Genomic DNA, 17,976 nt, shown 5'->3' on the forward strand with positions numbered 1-17,976 from the left:
AGGACAGCTGTTCTGCGTGGAACTCATAAAACAAGCGGCATGCCGCTCTCACCGCTTCCTTGCTTTCCATAGCGCAAATAGTAAATGGACCCGGCCAGCATCGCTGCCCTGGCCGGGCAAATCTTGCGCAGTCGGTGCCCCCTGCAGCAACTTGGACTCGCCCCCAACGCAACCGCTGTGGACGCAAGGGCGGCGTTCCGCAAGTACGCGAGTCCGCAGGCGGGCAGGGCATGCCGCATCATGAAAGATGCCACTTCAGGGACAGGGAGACGTGAGCGGATAGGGTAACATGAATTACAGGGCACGCGCAAACCCGTGTACCGTACGTCGCCAAACATACACTGTCCGATACACGTTAGCGGGAGGTCTCCAACTCCAAGATTCCACGCCTTACCCAACCCACAGGCTGTCACTGACATTCCACCCAGACAAATGCTCGCTGCCGCAATCAGCGGAGGTGTTTCTGGCACTCAAGCATGCACTCAACGCTGTAGAACAGCGTCAGCCCTCTCGACCAGAACCCACGTCGGAGGACCCATGGGCGCAGTTCTTTGCTGGCGCACAGGCCGCGGCACCAGCGCCTCAGCCGCCGCAACCCGCTGCAGCACCGCCGGTGGCGCGGCCCACGGCTATCAGCAGGGTATGAGCTCAATGCTGCAGCTTGAAACCATGTGCACCGCTTCCAGCATATGCGTGCGTCTGGACCTGGCATTGCTTGTCACCACCCTGATGCACCTTTGCAGGCCGGGCTCTGGGCTGGCGCACGTGGAGCAGCCGCCGCTAGCACGTGGGGTCGGAGCGCCTTTGCGTCAGCTGCTACAGCCACGGCGACGGCGCCTGCAGCCGGCGGTGGCACAGCTGGCGGACGCCTGCAGAATGCGCGACGCGCTGCGGATCTGCAGAAAGTCACAGGGAGGTCCGACGATGTGGGGACAAAGCCGTCGGGGCCGGGCGCACGCAGCAAGGCTGGCGGCGCAACAGTGGATGCTGTCCCTGCAGTCGGGGTGGAGGCGAGGGGTTGGCTCAGCAAGCGTGCGCGCGCATCTGCGAGCCCCGCGCCTCGGCCACAGCGACCGGGCAAGCTGGCGAAGATTGGCGGCTCGGCCGACGGTGTGCTGGAGAACGCTCAGGATGCGGATGTGGAGGGACACGCAGGCGGCAGCCCATTTGAGCAGGACTCTGCACCTAGTCGTGCGGCGAAGGTACGATGTCGGCAGCGCTGCCCGGGCCGGTGTCGGAGACACAGGTGCTGGCCACCGAAAGGCCTGCGATTGCAGCAGCTTGATATCAGGGACATGTGGAGCAGGGTAAGCAGAGTTATGAAAAGCAACGCGCTTTTGAGTCGGCGTTAACGCCCACTCTGCGTTGCGCACGTGTTCTACAGGCCGCTGGCGCTGTTGGCGGCAGCACCTGGACTCGCCGACCGGTCTTTGCTCCACACGTCTGGCTAGGTGCGGGCGAGGCGCGTGGCAGCGGTGGGGCGCGCGCCGGTGGCGCCGGCGAGACAGCGATCGACAGCAAGAAGGGCCGTGGGCAGCAGGTGCGCAGGCGGCGCGCGCGGCGAGCGGATGTCAGCGGGGGTCCAGATGTCACTTGGGCCAGTGGTAGCGGGGGGCACCAGCAGGCACAGGGCTGCATCCCGGGCGGCGGCGGCAGCAGTGATGACGAGGGCAGCAGCGGCGAGTACCTCAGCAGCAATAATAGTGACGTTGAGGACGACTCCGATTTTGAGCTGGTGTCTGAGGATGGCGGTGGCAAGGACGAGGGGCCCCAGTGCGCACCTGGCGGCGCGCGGCAGAAACAGGCACAGCCACAGCGATCTGTGGCGGAGGCAGAAGCGGAGGAAGCCGTTGCGCCCGATGGCCGCACAGACTGCCGACAAGGCTGGGGGCGCGGCAGCAGTGGCGCGTGGCAGCAACGCCGCTCGATTGGTGCCTTTGGCCTGAGTGCAGTGGCGGAGCCTCCTGCTGCCTCTGCTGCTGTTCCCTCCACCGGGTGCAGTGGTGCTGCTAGCAGCAGTGGTGCTGCGAGGCCGGCGTCGGGTGCTGTAGCAGTGGCGCCTGCTGCTGGGCCGTCAGCAACGACCGCGAGCTGTGCGACTGGGGTGCTGGTACTCGGCGAATCAAGGCCACGATACACATCCACGACGCAAAAGCAGCTGCAGGAACAGCCATGTCAGCACGCACCCAATCGGTCACAAGACGAGCCGTCAAGTCTAGGTCGCACCAGCAGGAAAGGCGCTGCGGGACCTCACAGGGAGCCGCTTTCCCCTGGCACCGCTGTCCAGGCTGCTTCCGCGTCGTTGTTACCCTCCGGCCGCTCGTTGGCCGCTACCTCCGTGACTGCGGCAGCACGAGACACGGTCCCGGCGTCGGCCGGTGTTGCTACCACACGCGCTGCGGTGAGCACAGCCGCACCTTGGGCTGAGCCAAGCCGACCTGAACAACGTCACATCCATGGCAGCGGCGGGCCTGCGCACGCGCCTCTGCTGCCGCCAGCGCCAGCCATGGGCAGCCGGGCTGCTCCTGCGGCTGCAGCTCCTGCGGCGCATGCAGCTCGCGCCTTCACTAGCGGCTGCAGCCAGGGGCAAGGGCGGCCTGCGTACGAGCCTGCTGAGCAATGCCCAGTGGGAGCACACGATGCCGGGGCCCTGCGTGAGGCCGCAGCTCCGCCGACGCACCCTTCTGGGCCTGGCGGGGAGGAGCAGTCCGCCGGCTGGGACCACGTCGCGCCAGGCAGCCGCCAGTGGGAGGAGGGTGTGGACAACGGCTTGGAGGAGGCTGGCTGGCAAGACGACGGAGGCGACGATGCCGAAGGCGAGGCTGGGGGCGATGGCGGCCACGACCTGGATGAGGAGCTCTGGGGCGATGGCTACGGCGGCGGCGAGGCAGACCCGGAGGACCACCTGGATGAGCACTGGGGAGGATTCGGGCACCAGGAGCACCATCCAAACGAACAGAGCAAGACAGCTGTTGCTGTTGCTGCTGGGGGTGGGGGCGGCGGCGGGGGCAAGGCCGCAGGCGCCAGCAAGCGGAAAGCCAAGCAGTCGTGCCTGCCTTTCCAGCAGCAGAAGCAGCCGGCGGCGCGGCAGCGGCTGCGTCAGCACCAGCAGGTGGAGGGCGGCGGCGCGGCGGGTGAGGAGCAGGAGGCGTGGGCGGGTGCGGACGGCGGCGGACTGCCGGAAGGCGCCCTGGACACCTTCCTGCAGCAGGTGGGCGGTTTGCACTGGTCGCAACTGCCTCCCCGGATGCTGGGGCACGCGGTACTTGACGCACAGGTGCATTGGCACGTGTGCACCTTGTTGTGTGCCACCCATGGCCTTGGCCCTGTGCCACCAAAAGCTAAGTATTGTCTTCGTCCTCATGCCACATGCAGGTGCAGAAGGACGCGGACCAGCAAGCACAGCGTGCTGGCCAGGCGCGGCTCACCAACCTGCGCTCAGGATTCCTATCATTCGGTGGCGGCGCACGCGGCAGGGGCGGCACGCGAGGGCGAGGCCGAGGCCGCGGTCACGGTGGCGGCAAGGCCGGCGGCGGTTCCGGGAGCGGCGCGCAAAGCAGCAGGGAGCCGAGGGGCAGCGGCGGGGGCCGCGGTGGCAGTAACGCAGGCAGCGGCGGGCGCGGCAAGGGCGGGGGGAAGAGCGCGGTAGGCATACTGCGCTTCAGCAGGGCGTTAGTGCCAGTGTAGCGTTGGGTGTCTGACGTTCAAGACGCAGGGGTGCCTACATACGACTGTCGACATTTTCGAACAACTGTGCACACCGAAGGAAGTGATCACTCGGTCTGTCATTCATAGTGGGAGGGTGCTGTGTACACAGAAGCCAGCCCCAATACCGGTACCTGACTGACAGGAGGCAGGGCCAACAAGCTTAACGAAGTGCTTGCTAGTGAATGCGAATGCAAGACGCCGTCGCGAGCTCCAGGCTAGCAATAAACAGCACGAAAGAAGTTAGTGTCAGCGGCAATGCTTGTAGCCTCGTGGGCGCCAGATGCATGCGGCTCTCGAATCGGCGATGGACCCGCTGCAAAATGGAATATTCTGCGGGTAGACGGCGAACGGTCTGTCGGTGGCGATAGGGAAACTTGTGTCTAGAGCGTCTGGCCACGAGCCCACAACAAGGAGCCATCGATACACACAGCTCCAGAGCTCCAATCCGGCCCCAGTTCTGGCACGCGTGCCGGGATCGCCGAATCCGGCACCGGCAAGGTCAACGAACACCAGTGTTACATTTGTATACCCTGTTGTGGTATGATGGCACGCCACGCCATGGCTCACAAACATGAAATGCGTCAACGCCCGACCTGGTATTGTGTAGGGGCGCACACAATTTCTACGCCCCTCGTCTGCATCTATCGAACCCTCCTGTTGCCTCGCAGCTCTCTGTTATTTTGAAGGCTCCGCGTGGGGTCTCTTGTTGCTCGCGCATCTCTCTTCCGATTCTCTCTCTCATTGGGCTTTGCGCTTCGGCAAAATGCATAGGGCCGAGAGCCTGCAACGCAGGGTCTGTGCCCCTTGCCAGCCGATTGGCGCCACTCTCGCATCGAGGCTTCTCACCGTCCCCCCTTGGAAACCGACCCTCACCCTAGCAGCTAACTACCTCTTCGCCCTCCCGTCTTACGTCAATACGTGCATACCATGACTGCCGCATGCGGCGTGACACGACTCGCGCAGCGAATAAATCAGCCGGGATGCCCAGGCCGCACACCTTCTTGCTTTGCAAACACGTCCTGTGCGCCTCGTGCAACCCTGGCCATAAACCAGCATACATTAACCACTAAACTGTGACTGCAAGCTGACCTCAGCTCACAGAACCCAAAAAGCCATTCTCCAAAACAACAAACTCGTAAAACCAACCGTAGTCACTGTTCAAAACTTCCGGCGCGAGTGCAAGCGCAGCAGCCCCCACAGCCGACCGCAGGCGCCACACAGTGCAGAGTTGTGAGCTCCCACGGATGCCCGCACCAGAGCTCCAGCCGGCTTGCACGTACTGACGGTGCCAACCAGACACGGCCGCCCTCCGGCTACACTACAGCTGTGTCCCATATGCCCACAGCCGGCGGGAACACCACACACGGCACCGTACGGCACGCCAACCTCTTGCTGGCTGACCCGCCAACCAAGACACGCCTGCTTGACGTTCCCACAGACACCGCTCCTTGGGACTCAGCCTGCCAAGCATCTGTGCCCCAGGCCACAGAGCTCCTGCACCTCGCTGCGCTGCCCCTGGCGGGCTCCTGCGCCGTGCTGCCTGCTAGCGCGTCTCTCTTGAAGGGCCTGCCGCTGCTGCCTCGCCGCCGCTCCACACATCTAACCGCCCCTGCCAATCCTGGCAGTTTACGGCTGCTGCTTCAGGGACTCCTCGTTGAAGCGGAACTCCGTCTGGATGCGGTCAAAGATGGACTGCACACGGGGAAAGGGTAGTGACACATTCATGCCATTGCCGCTTACGAAATTGATAGCCGCCAAAATGCACATGCTCCTGGCGTGCGTCGGCGCCAGTACGCCTAAACCTAATACGCACAGGTTTGCGCCGCACAGTACCCCGTCAGCTTCACAACTCTCACTGCACCCCACCACAAGCCCTCTCCTGCCCATCTCCTGCCCCTCCTTTATCCAGCAAATGCTCAAGGATATTGCAGTGCACTTCAACACAGTCAAGGTTTGGCGCCCGTAACCCACTCTCCTCCTGAGCACGACCTCTCCCCTCCACGCCTGCCAACCCACCTTGTTCATCATGGCGTCGGGCCGGTCCCGCAGCAGCGCCTCAATCTCCTGGTAGCTGGGCGCCGCCTCGCGCGTGGCGATGCACTCCGATGTGTTGCGACCCTGGATCAGGTGCACCTGCCAGCGGTTGGGGTAGGCGCGCAGCGTCCTGCGCCGACCAAACAATTAAGGGTTGGATAACAAGTTGAGGCTTAGTGGATGGGCGGCTTTGTAGGCACAGCAGGGAATGTTGATTGCGTGCGTGGCACGGACAGGTGCGCTTCGCGCACTGCGTGCACCAGCTGCCCATCAGTACCGCAGTGCCCTCCCATTTAACTTATCAGCTCGTCCAGAGCCCCGCCTGTGCAAGCAACCCCATACAGGCGTCCCGGCCTCGCCTCTTCACTGCTTCACCGCGAGGGCGACTAACATGCATGGAACCTCCATGCCGCTGCCTGCACCCACCGCAGGCTGTCTCCGTACACGCGCAGCGGCCGCAGGCTGTAGGTGTCAGTGAAGCCGGCGATGAAGCGCTCCGCCGCCTCCTTGCGCGCGCCGAAGCCAAAGTCCGACACAAGGTTACCGCGCGTCTCCCACTGCGGGTTCACGATCAGCACCAGCTCGGGCGCATCCGGCCCGCTGCACAGCTTGTTCAACTGCGGAGGTGAAGGCATCGGGGAGGGGAGCAAGGTGGGCGGTTAGCAGCACGCAGCGCAATGTTGCCGTGTGAAGGGCGTGATACGTACGGTGGACGTGTGGAAGCGTGCCGCTCAAGACAGGAGGGCGGGGGCTGTATCTATCCAGTCCACCTCCTCCCCATTAGGACATCCATTGCAACCTAGCAGCAATCTTGCAACCATATGCGGCCTGGACCTGGCATTTTTGCTTCATACCAGCAAGTCGGGTGCTCCACACGACGCCACGCAATTCCTCTCACCCACAGCCACACACCATCCGTGCGCCCTGCCACGCCCGTTTCGCAGACACGTCCCCCCGCACCCACCCGGTCCAGAGTGGCGGCGGTGGGGAACAGCACGCACGCCAGGTTCTTGCCGGTCCAGGCGCCCACGGCGTCGCCCTGGTCCCAGATGTTGGCGGCCAGGGGCCCCTGCAGCCCCTCCACCTGCTTCACGGTGCGCAGAATGGACTCAACCATCGGCTGCGCGGCCTTAAACTGCTGGCGGATGCCGCCCGGCCTGTGGTGTAGAGGAAAAAGGAATGTGCGGTGAGGTCTGGGGCGCCGGGGGGACCGTGTGGCGCGCGGGGCCGGGGCCAGTCGTTGCGTGCCCTCCCAACGCACCAGTCGTCCAGGTCCGTGGCTCCTATCAGCGGCAGGCTCAGCTCCAACCGCTGCCGCTTCACGCCGTCGCGCCAGGCCGCCTCGATTGCCTGAGCCGCTTGCTGTGCTTGTTGCGCCGGGCCGTCAGGAATAGGTACAACGCGGTTGACCCTGCGCGCCACATCCACGCACCATCAGAAAGCGGGTTCTCGCGGCGCTCCTCGCCATCATCACCGTAAATCTCCACAATTCATTACCTGGTCTCGGGCTCGCTGGTGCTAGCGCGAGCACACACCGTCACGCGGCAGGGCCGGGGGCGAGTGGCAGTGAGACAACCCCGGCTCCCGCGAACCCGGGACCCGTGTTGATGAGACATAAGCATTTTTGAGACGCTTTCGCTTCGTCTTTGGGCGGCTGGAAGATTTGGGCAACGCGTGAAGAGCCGCTCGTGCCTGGACTCTTTCCAAAGGTTCGCGTAGATCTTCCAAGTCTATCAGTTGTATGCAGTTACCTCTATACACAGGCGATTGAACGTTTGAGTGCGACAGGACCGCGTCTGCGATTTCCTAGGGCCGATTGACCATTCCTAGGCCTATTCGTGCCGCAATTACTTCAGGCACGTATATAGTTTATACTTCATTGCTCATCTAGCATTTAACTGTGTGGTTGCGTGCAACACTCACGACACCGAAGCGAGTGGCCCCAAGTCGCGTGCGCTCACTTGACGAGCCATGCTATGTTGCTGATGGCATAGTACAAACTCATTGGGCAGGGGGGTACCGATAGGACGGGAACAGCGCCCGGCCTGCCAGGGTGGGTTGGCACAGACACGGCCCCGTCGCCTTGACGCCTATCAAGCCATGGTGCTCAAGCGGGGCGACATGGTTTTTGCAATTGGGTAGGTGCCAGAGCGGTAGCCCAACCAGAGCCGTCCCACGCCAGGGGCGCAAGTGCTGCTGGTCTTGTGAGTTGTGACACACGGGTGCAGGTGCTCGCGGCATGCGCTGCGTGGCTTATAGGATTAAGTCCCCGCCGTGCCTGCGCTGCGCACGCAGCGTTGGGATGATCTCGGGGTGGTGGATCTTCGGGATACCTCTGCGGGTGAGCACGCGGTGGGGCCAGTGACTGCCGGTAGCTCTGCGTGCGCATCATCGTGAGCTCTGGTGCAGCGTGTGGACGGCCGCATGTATGCCAGAAAGCTTTGCAAACTGCTGTTGGCATCGATCTGGTAGGTGTGTGCACGACACCAGTCGTGTTGGGCATGACAAAGTGCACTAAACAGTTCCTTGCGTGCCGCGCGCATTGCAGGAGGATGCGGCCCGTCGCCAGCAGCTGCAGCAGATGTCACAGACACAGGCGCCTGTCAACGCGGAGTCCCGCGAGGCGCTAGCAGCAGCACAGGAGCCGCTGCCGGTGGCGCCAACAGCGCCAGGAGCTAAGCTTAAAGGGACGTCAGGGGTACTCCAAGCAGAGCGATGAGGTCACAGCCGCGCTGCGTCTGTGTGAACACATGGATCGGGTTCCAATTGGCGTATGAATGCAGCGACTTGGAGGAGCCACCACTGGGACTGGGATGCCTGGCTTACAGTGATGTGGCGTACCTACACATATCGTGTTAAGGCTATGCTATTGGAGCGACTTGTCGCGCAGCACAGGTCGCGATTGACCCATGCGACTTGTGTCGGGCTGGTCGGAGTACAGCCCCAGTACCGGCGGCGTACTGTACGGCGCAAGCCTGACACAGTGTGCAGTTTTGAAGCAGGGTTTGTTGTGACAGTGAACGACTGCGATTGCTATCAACGAGGTTATGACAATGCTCGTGGTGGCCGCGTTGGGTTGTTCTGTTTGTCGGCGGGCAAAGCGCGTCAGGTCGATGGCAGGTGGAGTGCGGCTTCCTGAGCGTGTGTCGATCGGGGCAACGACGCCTTTTCCGCGTCTCCGCACAGCCAATGTTCATAGTCATCTTCTACTGTTGCTCTATTGTAATACAACACTCTACGTTTGCCTTACCTGTCATCCAGGCTTGGTATAGTGATATGGTGCAACTTCCCAGAGGATTCGTAAAATGTTGAACCTTTAGTCTTCCGGATGCGTGTGCTTAAAACCGAGACCACAGCTGCTCTCATTAGAGAGCAGCAGCATAAGCTTTAAGCGAGCCGTTCGGCCGGTCGCGGGGATGTTCCGGACCTGTGCCCTCGCGGCGCTCCTGCTTGGCGCCTGCGTTGGATTGCCACAGGTATGTAAGGCTACTTTGTTTTATTGCGTCACGTCGTTAGAGACCGGTGCAAGCTTCCAAGCAACAGCTCTGAGACCACGCGCCTGGTCGCAACCGGGCTTGCGGCTCTTACTCTCAGAGCCTGAACACTATCGCTAAGCTAGCAATCGGTCGCACGGCATATTCCAGAGCCGTTTTACTCGCAGCTCGTCGATCCTTTGCCCTCGCGTTGCCTGAACACCTGTGGCGGGCCCAATCTCAATGCATTGCTACAGGTGTCAGCAGTAGAGCAGTATGGGGGGCTTAGGGAAGCCGCAGCACGGCGCGTTCACGAACGCGCGCGGGCACCTGACGGCAGCGTCGCCAGCGACCTGCCGCTGCCGGCAGTCCGCGCGCACGGCGGCAGGAATGCTGCCGCGCACAGTGGCAGTCCTGACAGCGGCAGCGCTGACGCCTCTGCTGCAGGCGGGGCGGCCGGCGGCCTGGGCGCTGCCGGCGGGGCGGCACCGCCCACGCAGTCCGTCTCGATTTGGCTCATCCTGGTGATGACTGTGGTGATGTCCTTCCTGTCGGGCGTGGGCGCGCTGCCCTACCTGTTCACCGGCAAGCTGGACCCGTACTGGTCTGGCATCGCCAACGCCGTGGGCTGCGGCGTCATGCTTGCTGCCTCCTTCGACCTGTTGGAGGAGAGCAAGGCCTACTCGGCGCCGCTGGTGCTGTGCGGCATCGTGCTGGGCGTGGTGGCTATGGCCTACTCACAAGCCTGGCTGTCCAAATTCGAGGACGTATCGTTTTCGGACCTGCAGGTGCGCCGTGTTGTGCGAGTGGGGTACGATCGGCGTGCAGGGTGCTGGGTGCGGCGACAGCCCGGCAGCGGCGAAGGCCGCAGCTGGCATACCGTACCCCTGTGCCAGTCGTGCCTGTGCACCCCACGCCCAAGCTCCTGGTTCCCATCGTCAACCCAGTGCAACCCAACGCAACGCGTATGCTAAACTCCCTCTGACCTAACACATGCCCACCGGCACACAGGGCGCTGACGCGCGCAAGGCCATGCTCATCATCGGCGTCATGGCGGCGCACGCGTTCGGCGAGGGCTCGGGCGTGGGCGTGTCGTTCTCGGGGCCGCGCGGCTGGGCGCAGGGGCTGCTGGTCACCATCGCCATCGGGCTGCACAACATCCCGGAGGGCATGGCGGTGGCAACCATCATGGTGGCTCGCGGCACGCCGCCGCGCACCGCGCTGTTCTGGACGCTGCTGTCAGCGCTGCCTCAGGGCATCGTGGCGGTGCCGTCCTACATGTTCGTGGAGACGTTCAGCAGCCTGCTCCCCATTGCGCTGGGCTTCGCGGCGGGCTGCATGATCTGGATCGTGTTTGCGGAGCTCATCCCCGACGCGCTGGAGACGGCGGAGCACGGCCACGTCGCCACCGCGGCCACGCTGTCCGCTGCGGCGTGAGTAGGGATGGGGGCCGGCCGGCCGGGTGAACACTGAGGACTTGAGTGTCGGCCTCATGCTCGCAGCGCGGGCCGTGGTGCTGTGCCCTCCTGCCCGGACCGTGCATGCGTGCGTGGGGCGACACACGCAAGTCCTGCCTCCACCACGTGGATCGACCCCCAACGCCTTGCTCGCTTGCTCCCTGCCCCCTCGCTCCACTGGACACAGTCTTCAGGTGGTCAGCATGGTGATTGCCAAGCTGGAGCGCCCCGACGGCACCGTGGCCTCGCCCATCTCCGCCGACCTGCGCGTGCTGCTGCCCGACCTGCTCATCCTGGCGCCGGGGCTGCTGGCGCCGTGCGCCGCTGCTGGGCTGGCGGGCCGGCTGCTGCCCTCGCTGCCCATCACCCTGGGCGTCAGCGTGGGCGTGGGCTCCTGGCTAGGCCTGGCCGGGCTCATCAGCAGCCTGTTGCTCCACGACCACGACCCCGCGGCCGCAGGCCACCTGGCCAAGCACACGGTGCTGCTGTGGGCGGCGGGCGGCGCCGCCGTGGCGGCGGCGGGCTGGCGCGCGCTGGGCACACTGGGTGGCGGGTCGGGGCCGCAGCGTAAGGACTCGGGCGCCGCGGAGGACAGCGCGCTGGAGGGCGCTGAGGCGGGCCGCGTGCAACTATCGGTGCAGGGCGATGGCCACCCGCTCACCCACCGCCACGGCTACGACGGCCCGTTGGGAGGCCCCGAGCACGTGGGGATGGTGCCTGGCGCCGGGGTGGGCCATCACGTGCTGGGGAACGGCTGGGTGGCCAGCGGCCCGCCCAGCGCCAACGCCGGGGGCGTATTGGCCGCCCACCACCTCAATGGTGCGGCACCAGCAGCCGCCGCCACCGCGGTGAACCTGCCCAGCTTCATGCCGGGCGGCCGCTCGGGCGGCGTGGAGCGGCGGAACGGCTACGGACCGGGCGGCGGCGTCAGCAGCGGCTACGACGGCGGCTTCAGTGCTGCCGCTGAGGCCGGCGGCAGGGGCAAGGACTACAGTGCCGGCGGCTCGGGTGCGCTGCACTGCCAGGGCAACTGCAACTGCAAGGACTGCGACACCAATGGCAAGGTAGGCTGGCCTGGCTCGCCTGCGTCGTGCCTGTGTGCACCCGGTCCACCGTTGGCACCTGCTGCCACCCTGGGAGTTCGCCTGCCTGTGGCGAGCTCTGACCCGGTGCCCCGGCCCTGCCTCCCGCACGTGCAGGCCGACCTGTGGGGCGCGCCCATGGACCTGCTGCCCGCGGCGGACCGGCCCCGCGAGTGCGTGCGCGCGGCGCTGCTGCTGGGTGCGGCCCTGCTGGTGGCCACGCTGCCCGCCGCCTACGAGTTGTCGGCGGCGCTGCTGGGCCACCTGGGCGACACCTCCACGCTGCTGCCGCCGCTCATACTCAAGGGTGAGCCGCGGTGCATAGGACGCGTTCTTTGGGGTCGCAGGCATCAGGCGTGGCCCTCGTGGCAGACTTATACCTACCCGCCATGGCATGCTGGGCTCCAGCTCAACACATCATGACCCTTTTGGTCACGATCTTGCCCCTCGCCCTTAACCAGGCCTGGTGTTCGGTCTGGGCTATGTGGGCATCGCACGCGCCGTGGCCGGCACCCCGGGCTGGCAGGTGCCCACCGCCGCAGCCGGCCTGCTCGCCGTCACCTGCGCCGCCGCCGTGTGCGTGCTGCTGCTGCCGCTGCCCGCTGGCGTGGTGCCGTCGGCCGAGATCGCATTCGACCCAACCCACGTGGCCGGCCGCCTGCGCGCGTTCGCGGCGGGCGCGCTGCTGCTGGCGGCCGTCGGCTACATGTGGCCGGCGGCGGCACACTTCAAGCCGCGCAAGGTGCAGCTGGGCGTGGCGCTGGGGCTGGGCGGCGCGGCGGCGGTGACGCTGCTGACTGCGGGGCTGTGCGCGGGCACGCCGTACTGCCTGGCGCCCATGTCGGCCGCGGCGCACTGACAGAGCGGAAGCAAAGTTGCAGCATGAGGTAGCGAAAATGCTCGCGGCTTGGTCTTGCTCGATAACTTTTGTGACCACGAGGGTTATAAACCCGAGCTGTAGATTGCCGGAAACGAGGACGTGGGGCGTTGCTCTCCTGACATTCAACGCGCCGCTGGCGCAACATTTCAGGAACTGGTACGGCATGGAAGGGCTGTTGGCACAGCTGCCAGTACGAGAAGACAATCATCTAGGCCGCATGGTTATGTCACGCGGGTTAGCTGTCCAGTGAGTAAAAGCTGGGGCGCGTCAAGCGATAGCACCAGCACAGGAGTGGGGGCCGGCACAGCACCTTCGTGCCTAGTATAAGCGGCAACATCCTGAAGTCTGATGGGTGGGTATACGTTGACGCTGTTCAAGGTGGGCACCGTTCTGTGCGTGGGAGGAATTCGCGATTTCGCCTGCATTTCGATGGAACCTCAGGGACCAGAGGGCTGGACCGCTGGAGTACCGGGTTAAGGGGGGTCAGAGCTGAGAGCTGATATGAGTCAAATGGATGCAGGTGGGCGGGATGGAAAGAGGTGGAAACTCTCGCCTTTAAAGAACGTTTCAGTACTCCATGGTCTGTCACCCTGCCCAACAGCCCAACACATGTCACTCAGTGGCCCGCAAGCGTGCCATTATGTGATCAAGTCATGCTTCAGCAATCCCAAAAATGTCAGCGCGATTGCCACCGCTAGCCGAGCATGTACGCCTATTGGCATTCAACGAGCCACACAACAGCTTCCCGAGCTAAGCCACGCAATCGTACGCCGCCCCCCAAATCGCGCGCTCATGCTTCTTGCCGTTGACGCTTCGCTAGCGGCTCTGTTGCGTCGCTGGCATCCCCAGCTTGAGGGACCCCGCCATCCGTGCCCTTGCCGCCGCCGGCGTCAGTCCTTGTCACCGCCGCCATCCCGTCCACAACTACCAACCCACAACTGCCCACGGCGGGAGCGCCACCACCCTCCTCCTCCCCTGGCTGCTGCTGCTGCTGCTGCTGCTGTGACGGCTCGGGTGCGGGCACCGGCGCCGCTGCGCCGCCGTCGTCCTGCGCCGCTGCCGCCCCCGGCTGCTGGCCCGCGCCCGCGAGCATGGCCTGCAGCTGCGTCAGCATGGAGTGCTGCGGCGAGCCGGCGGGTGTGGCGGCGAGGTGGCGCGCGATGAAGGCACGCAGGTTGGCCAGCTGCTGCTGCACGTGCGGCGGCTGCGCCTGGCCGCTGGCCACCGCCTTCTGCACCGCCGCCGCGATCTGCAGCAGCTGCTGCGGCGCCAGTGCGACCGCGGGCCGCGTGCTGCCGGGGCCGCCCGAGCTGCCCGCGCCGCCCGGCGTCTGCCCGAGCAGCGGCGCGCCGCCGGAAGTGGACGTAGACGTGGCCGACCCTAACCCAGTGGCTGGCGGCGGGCTGAACAGGCCGGTTGATGCCGTAGCCGATGCCGATGCCGGCGTCATTCCTGTCCCCAAGCCGCAACCGCCTGCCTCCGACGGCATCGCAAGCGGTGGTGGCCGCTGGTGTGTCGCAGCGCCTGCCGCCGTCCCATTCCCCGGACCAAGCCCGTTGCCGCCTGCGGCTGCAGGCCCGCTGTCAGGAACAGTGCCCCAGGCACCGACCCCGCCCCGCACGCCTGCCCCCGCGCCGGTGCCGCCGCCCATCTGCCCCATCTTGGCCTTGCGCAGCATCTCCTGCAGCTGCGGGTTGGACAGCGCGCCGCTCAGCGCCGCCTGCACCGCGCCCAGCCGGTTGCGGCCGCCCTCGCCGCCAACGGAGATGCGGCTGAGCCCCGCCGCCTGCACAATCATCTGCGCAAGCGCCGACTTGGAAGAAGACGCGGGCGCGCCGAGGCTGCCAGGCGGCGGCACGGGTGCGCCTGCAGACGTTGGCGTGGGCGCTAGCGCGCCGAGCCCGGGGCCGCCCTGGGGTAGCGAGGAACTAAGAAGCGGACTGCGAGGGCGGTTCTGCGGCTGAAGGAAGGAGCCGGGCGGCCGCGGCGGCAATGCGCCACCGGCAGTCTCCTGGAGCATGGGCGGCGGCGGCGCACTGCCCTCGCGCGTGCCGTTGCCAATGAGGCGCCCTTCGCCCGAGTCCCCCGACCCCAAGCTTTGCTGCGGCGCCGCCCCCGCCTGGTGCTGATGAGGTTGCGATTGTGACTGCAGCTGTTGCCGCTGCTGCTGCTTCGCCTTGGCCGCCGCCGCGCGCGCCTGCAGCCCGCCAATAAGCTGCTGCAGCGCGGCGTGCGGTCTGCGCTGCTGCGACTGCCCCAGCCCGCCAAGCAACCCGCCCACCGTTGCTGCCCCCGACCCCGACAGGCTGGTGCGGCCGCCGCCACCGCCACCGCCGTCGCTGCCGCCGCCGCCACTGCCCGGGCCGCCGGAGAAGGACACGCGGCCGTGGTGTCGTCCGCCGGTGCCGTGGCCCTGGCTCTGGCTGCGTGTGACGTTGCTGATGATGCGGGCCGAGTACGCTGCGTTCACCAGCCGGGCGGCTGGGCCCGGGTCGCCGCCCTGTGCATGATAGGTTCGGGGTGAGGGCGGTGCGTGTGAGGACAGGTGGCCGCACGGGGCAGCTGGCACTGGGCAGGCCCAGTCGCCTGGCCTCATCATCATTACCCTCCAAACGGCCCCCGACCCGTCCACACCCACCCCAACACGCCGACGGTAGGGACCCCTATACGACAATACCCCATCCTGTCTTTGATTAATCATGCAACGCCTTGTCAACATCTCCTCGTCATATTACATCATGCACGGAGCCCCCCACCCTCCCGCCGCCTCCCTCCCGCCGCCCGTCCACCTGCCCGCCCACCTGCAGGAGCGGGTGCCTCTGCACCGCGTCCAGCTGCAGTGTGTCCATGGCGCCCAGCCGCACACCCGCACGCAACAGCTCGTACAGCAGCGGCCGCCGCCCCGCCGGCGCCGCACCCACCCAGTCCGTGATGGCCTGCCAAACCTCCAGCTCACTCGACACCTGCAGCAGCCGACATACACGCACGCGCGCACATGCAACATGGCGGTAACGGCAGCAGTCGCCGCAGGGCGTCGTGTCGGGCCGGGGGCACAACACGCCATTGCCCGCGGTCTACTCTTAGCGCCTGCACCAGGGGACCAAACTCCCGGCATGCACCTAAACGACGCCACGACCTCCCATAACAACGCCCCCTCCCACCTCCCAGCCCATCGCACCCCCACGTCAACTAACCTCCCACCCCACATCCCCGCCCCACGAGCACGCCTCTCTACCTGCAGCTGCGAATTTGACACGATGAGCAGCAGCGGCCCCGGCTCCAGCTGCAGGAACGCCTGGCGCCCCGCCCGCACCGCCGGCCCGAAGTTGACGATGGCCGCCATCAGCGCCGCCTCCTCCAGCTCCGGTAGCCCCAGCCGCCGGCCCAGCAGCAGCACAGGGAACACGCGCGCGGGCGCCAGGCAGCGCCGCAGCAGCAGGCTCAGCGCACCCACCAGCAGCCGCACCTGCGCGGAGGGACACGTGTGCGCCAGGCGCGGGGCGTGGGGTCAGGGTTGCAGGGGGGGGCTGTCGTCGGAGGGAGGAGCCGTGCACGCCAAGGTGCCGGGTACAGGCGAAGAAACCGGGTTGCTGCGGCGATGGGGGTGCCGACAGGCCGTGAGCTGTCACGAACCCCCGAGGCAGTAGCCTACACACCCCACTCACCCGGTCAGGACCCGCACGAATGAGCAGCTCAACGTTAATGCCCTCCTCCCCGTCACCACCGCCGCTGCCCTCCACGCCTGCAGCGCCCTCCTCTGCCGCAGCTGCTGCAGCCGGACCAGACCCCACCATGCCGCCCGGCTGCACATCGGCGGCTGCGCCTGCTCCTGCCCCCGCCCCCTCCGCCGTGCCTTCAGCCTGGCCCTGCGCGCCAGGCCCTGCCCCGGACGCCACCTGCTGCGGCTGCGGCAGTGGCTGCGGCTGCGGCAGCAGCAGCTGCGCACCCAGCTGCGGCTGCGGCGGCTGCAGCTCCAGCGCCGCCGCCGGCTGTAGCTCGTGGGGCTGCAGCGCTGGTGCCGAGCTGAGGTCCAGGTCCACGCCCGCAAAGGCCTGCAGCGCCAGCCGCTCCACCGCCGACACGCCCTCGGGCACTGGGTCGCCCGTGTGGCAGAACGACGTCGCCGCGCCCGCTTCCTGAGGCAGCAGGCGGCAGGAGAGAAAGTGGGTTGGGGAAGGCCCAGTTGCGTCAACGCTATGTGGCTTGTGGACGCATGCCTGACTGCGAGCGCGCGTCCGTTACTGGACACGTGGCACAAGATGAACACGCCCTCACCTTGAGCGCCGCCGTGAGGGCGGTGCGCTCCTCTGGCGTGAGGGGCTCGGGGTCCTGCGGGCCGCCGCCGGGCAGCTTCGAGGCGCCTGTTGGCAGGGGGGCATCCGGGCGGGGGGCGGGGGGGCCAGTCAACGCCACAGCCAAGGCTAACATGCATACATCTCTGGGTCGCAGATGGCCCTTCGCGGCGTGGGTACGGCGTGCCCCCGCTTGTCGGGCTGTCCCTTCAATTGTAATCCGCATCCATACATCGTGCGTGCACATGGCCAAGTCCCAACTTTCCCAGTAACACAGTAGGCACACAGCAAAGCGCGTCGCTCCTAGCCCGGTCCTCTGCATTCAGCCGTTAACAACAGTAATCCAGGTCTCCACCCTGACTCACGACGCGCCATGCGCGCAGCCGCCTTGTCCAGCGCTCCTTGCACGCGCTCGCCCCTCAAGCGCGCGCAGGCCTTTGCCAGTTCCCGTGCCTGGCAGATAACCAGAGCCTCTTGATGTACCAGCGAGGAGTCAATGCCATCGCCCGGCTCGAGCACCTCTGCACCGTCAATGTCCAGCGGCTCCGGCTCCGAGTCATCGTCAATGTCAGCGCCACCGTCGCCCTGCCCAGCTGGAGCGAGCAAGGTTTCAGCCGCTGGTGCTTCTGGCGCTGCGCTTGCTGGTTGGCTTTGGTCGGCGGCCGTAGGAGCGGTCTCGCCACGCTCGGGGGAGGAGGCCGGTGCACCGGGTGTTGCCGCCGTGCCGATGGATGCGCCCAGAACCTTGCCGATAACCGCGTGCGAGCACGGCGGAGCGGTGCCTGGTTGGTGCTGTGCAGCTGACAGAGTATCGCCTTGCGGTTCTTTCGCTGCTGCGACGGCCGCAGGCGCAGCTGTTTGCGGGGCGCTGGCTTGACCGGCGGTCCCTGCCTCCGCAGCCTCTGCAGCTGGTCCCTCCATTTGTGCGCTACTAATCACCTGGATTTATGTTGTAGATTTAGGCAGCAACGACCGCTCTTCGCGGCACAACGCGAAACTTCACCCAGTGCAAACATTTTGCGCGCTAGTTGTTGCGACAGTTCATGCTTT

At 65.9% G+C, this 17,976-nt stretch overlaps 5 protein-coding genes across 6 annotated transcripts; 3 read left to right on the forward strand and 2 right to left on the reverse strand.

The window, feature by feature from the left end:
- Positions 1–22: 22 nt before the first annotated feature.
- CHLRE_06g281766v5 (uncharacterized protein) lies at positions 23–4,134 on the forward strand. 2 transcript variants are annotated; one of them, XM_043063275.1, is made up of 5 exons: positions 23–271; positions 406–640; positions 744–1,202; positions 1,385–3,211; positions 3,376–4,134. In XM_043063275.1, the coding sequence occupies exons 1-5, from the start codon at positions 231–233 to the stop codon at positions 3,685–3,687; spliced, it is 2,874 nt and encodes a 957-aa protein (XP_042923981.1). In that variant the 5' UTR covers positions 23–230; the 3' UTR covers positions 3,688–4,134. The 2 variants fall into 2 exon arrangements, with proteins under 2 accessions (XP_042923981.1, XP_042923980.1); XM_043063274.1 differs by having other exon boundaries at positions 23–203.
- A 77-nt stretch (positions 4,135–4,211) lies between these two features.
- Positions 4,212–7,494, reverse strand: CHLRE_06g281800v5 (uncharacterized protein). The gene is made up of 6 exons (XM_001695396.2): positions 7,240–7,494; positions 7,004–7,153; positions 6,707–6,899; positions 6,169–6,359; positions 5,725–5,872; positions 4,212–5,400 (listed from the first exon to the last, which is right to left on the reverse strand). The coding sequence occupies exons 1-6, from the start codon at positions 7,362–7,364 to the stop codon at positions 5,335–5,337; spliced, it is 873 nt and encodes a 290-aa protein (XP_001695448.1). The 5' UTR covers positions 7,365–7,494; the 3' UTR covers positions 4,212–5,334.
- Positions 7,495–7,592: 98 nt separating this feature from the next.
- Positions 7,593–8,980, forward strand: CHLRE_06g281850v5 (uncharacterized protein). Its single transcript, XM_043063276.1, has 3 exons — positions 7,593–7,880; positions 8,038–8,083; positions 8,291–8,980. The coding sequence occupies exons 1-3, from the start codon at positions 7,843–7,845 to the stop codon at positions 8,459–8,461; spliced, it is 255 nt and encodes an 84-aa protein (XP_042923982.1). The 5' UTR covers positions 7,593–7,842; the 3' UTR covers positions 8,462–8,980.
- A 52-nt stretch (positions 8,981–9,032) lies between these two features.
- On the forward strand, positions 9,033–13,204 carry CHLRE_06g281900v5 (uncharacterized protein). The gene is made up of 6 exons (XM_043063277.1): positions 9,033–9,218; positions 9,473–10,003; positions 10,227–10,648; positions 10,860–11,736; positions 11,872–12,061; positions 12,216–13,204. The coding sequence occupies exons 1-6, from the start codon at positions 9,159–9,161 to the stop codon at positions 12,611–12,613; spliced, it is 2,478 nt and encodes an 825-aa protein (XP_042923983.1). The 5' UTR covers positions 9,033–9,158; the 3' UTR covers positions 12,614–13,204.
- Positions 13,205–13,206: 2 nt separating this feature from the next.
- CHLRE_06g281950v5 (uncharacterized protein) lies at positions 13,207–17,962 on the reverse strand. The gene is made up of 6 exons (XM_043063278.1): positions 17,292–17,962; positions 16,910–16,995; positions 16,300–16,770; positions 15,870–16,100; positions 15,436–15,597; positions 13,207–15,134 (listed from the first exon to the last, which is right to left on the reverse strand). The coding sequence occupies exons 1-6, from the start codon at positions 17,845–17,847 to the stop codon at positions 13,425–13,427; spliced, it is 3,216 nt and encodes a 1,071-aa protein (XP_042923984.1). The 5' UTR covers positions 17,848–17,962; the 3' UTR covers positions 13,207–13,424.
- Positions 17,963–17,976: the final 14 nt, after the last annotated feature.

The sequence above is a fragment of the Chlamydomonas reinhardtii genome, chromosome 6, assembly GCF_000002595.2.
Source record: "Chlamydomonas reinhardtii strain CC-503 cw92 mt+ chromosome 6, whole genome shotgun sequence".
NCBI classification, from domain to species: domain Eukaryota; kingdom Viridiplantae; phylum Chlorophyta; class Chlorophyceae; order Chlamydomonadales; family Chlamydomonadaceae; genus Chlamydomonas; species Chlamydomonas reinhardtii.

Coding starts and splice junctions, on each gene's coding strand:
- CHLRE_06g281800v5 (XM_001695396.2), bottom strand. CDS start 7,364: ATGCTTATGTCTCATCAACACGGGTCCCGGGTTCGCGGGAGCCGGGGT. Junction 6,900..7,003: donor GCCACGGACCTGGACGACTG/GTGCGTTGGGAG, acceptor TCTACACCACAG/GCCGGGCGGCATCCGCCAGC. Junction 6,360..6,706: donor CCGCCGCCACTCTGGACCGG/GTGGGTGCGGGG, acceptor TCACCTCCGCAG/TTGAACAAGCTGTGCAGCGG.
- CHLRE_06g281950v5 (XM_043063278.1), bottom strand. CDS start 17,847: ATGGAGGGACCAGCTGCAGAGGCTGCGGAGGCAGGGACCGCCGGTCAA. Junction 16,771..16,909: donor CCCTCACGGCGGCGCTCAAG/GTGAGGGCGTGT, acceptor CTGCTGCCTCAG/GAAGCGGGCGCGGCGACGTC. Junction 15,135..15,435: donor AGAGGCACCCGCTCCTGCAG/GTGGGCGGGCAG, acceptor TATCATGCACAG/GGCGGCGACCCGGGCCCAGC.
- CHLRE_06g281850v5 (XM_043063276.1), top strand. CDS start 7,843: ATGGTGCTCAAGCGGGGCGACATGGTTTTTGCAATTGG. Junction 7,881..8,037: donor GACATGGTTTTTGCAATTGG/GTAGGTGCCAGA, acceptor CTGCGCACGCAG/CGTTGGGATGATCTCGGGGT. Junction 8,084..8,290: donor TCTTCGGGATACCTCTGCGG/GTGAGCACGCGG, acceptor CGCGCATTGCAG/GAGGATGCGGCCCGTCGCCA.
- CHLRE_06g281766v5 (XM_043063274.1), top strand. CDS start 85: ATGGACCCGGCCAGCATCGCTGCCCTGGCCGGGCAAATCTTGCGCAGT. Junction 1,203..1,384: donor CACCTAGTCGTGCGGCGAAG/GTACGATGTCGG, acceptor CGTGTTCTACAG/GCCGCTGGCGCTGTTGGCGG. Junction 3,212..3,375: donor TGGACACCTTCCTGCAGCAG/GTGGGCGGTTTG, acceptor TGCCACATGCAG/GTGCAGAAGGACGCGGACCA.
- CHLRE_06g281900v5 (XM_043063277.1), top strand. CDS start 9,159: ATGTTCCGGACCTGTGCCCTCGCGGCGCTCCTGCTTGGCGCCTGCGTT. Junction 10,004..10,226: donor TATCGTTTTCGGACCTGCAG/GTGCGCCGTGTT, acceptor ACCGGCACACAG/GGCGCTGACGCGCGCAAGGC. Junction 10,649..10,859: donor GCCACGCTGTCCGCTGCGGC/GTGAGTAGGGAT, acceptor CACTGGACACAG/TCTTCAGGTGGTCAGCATGG.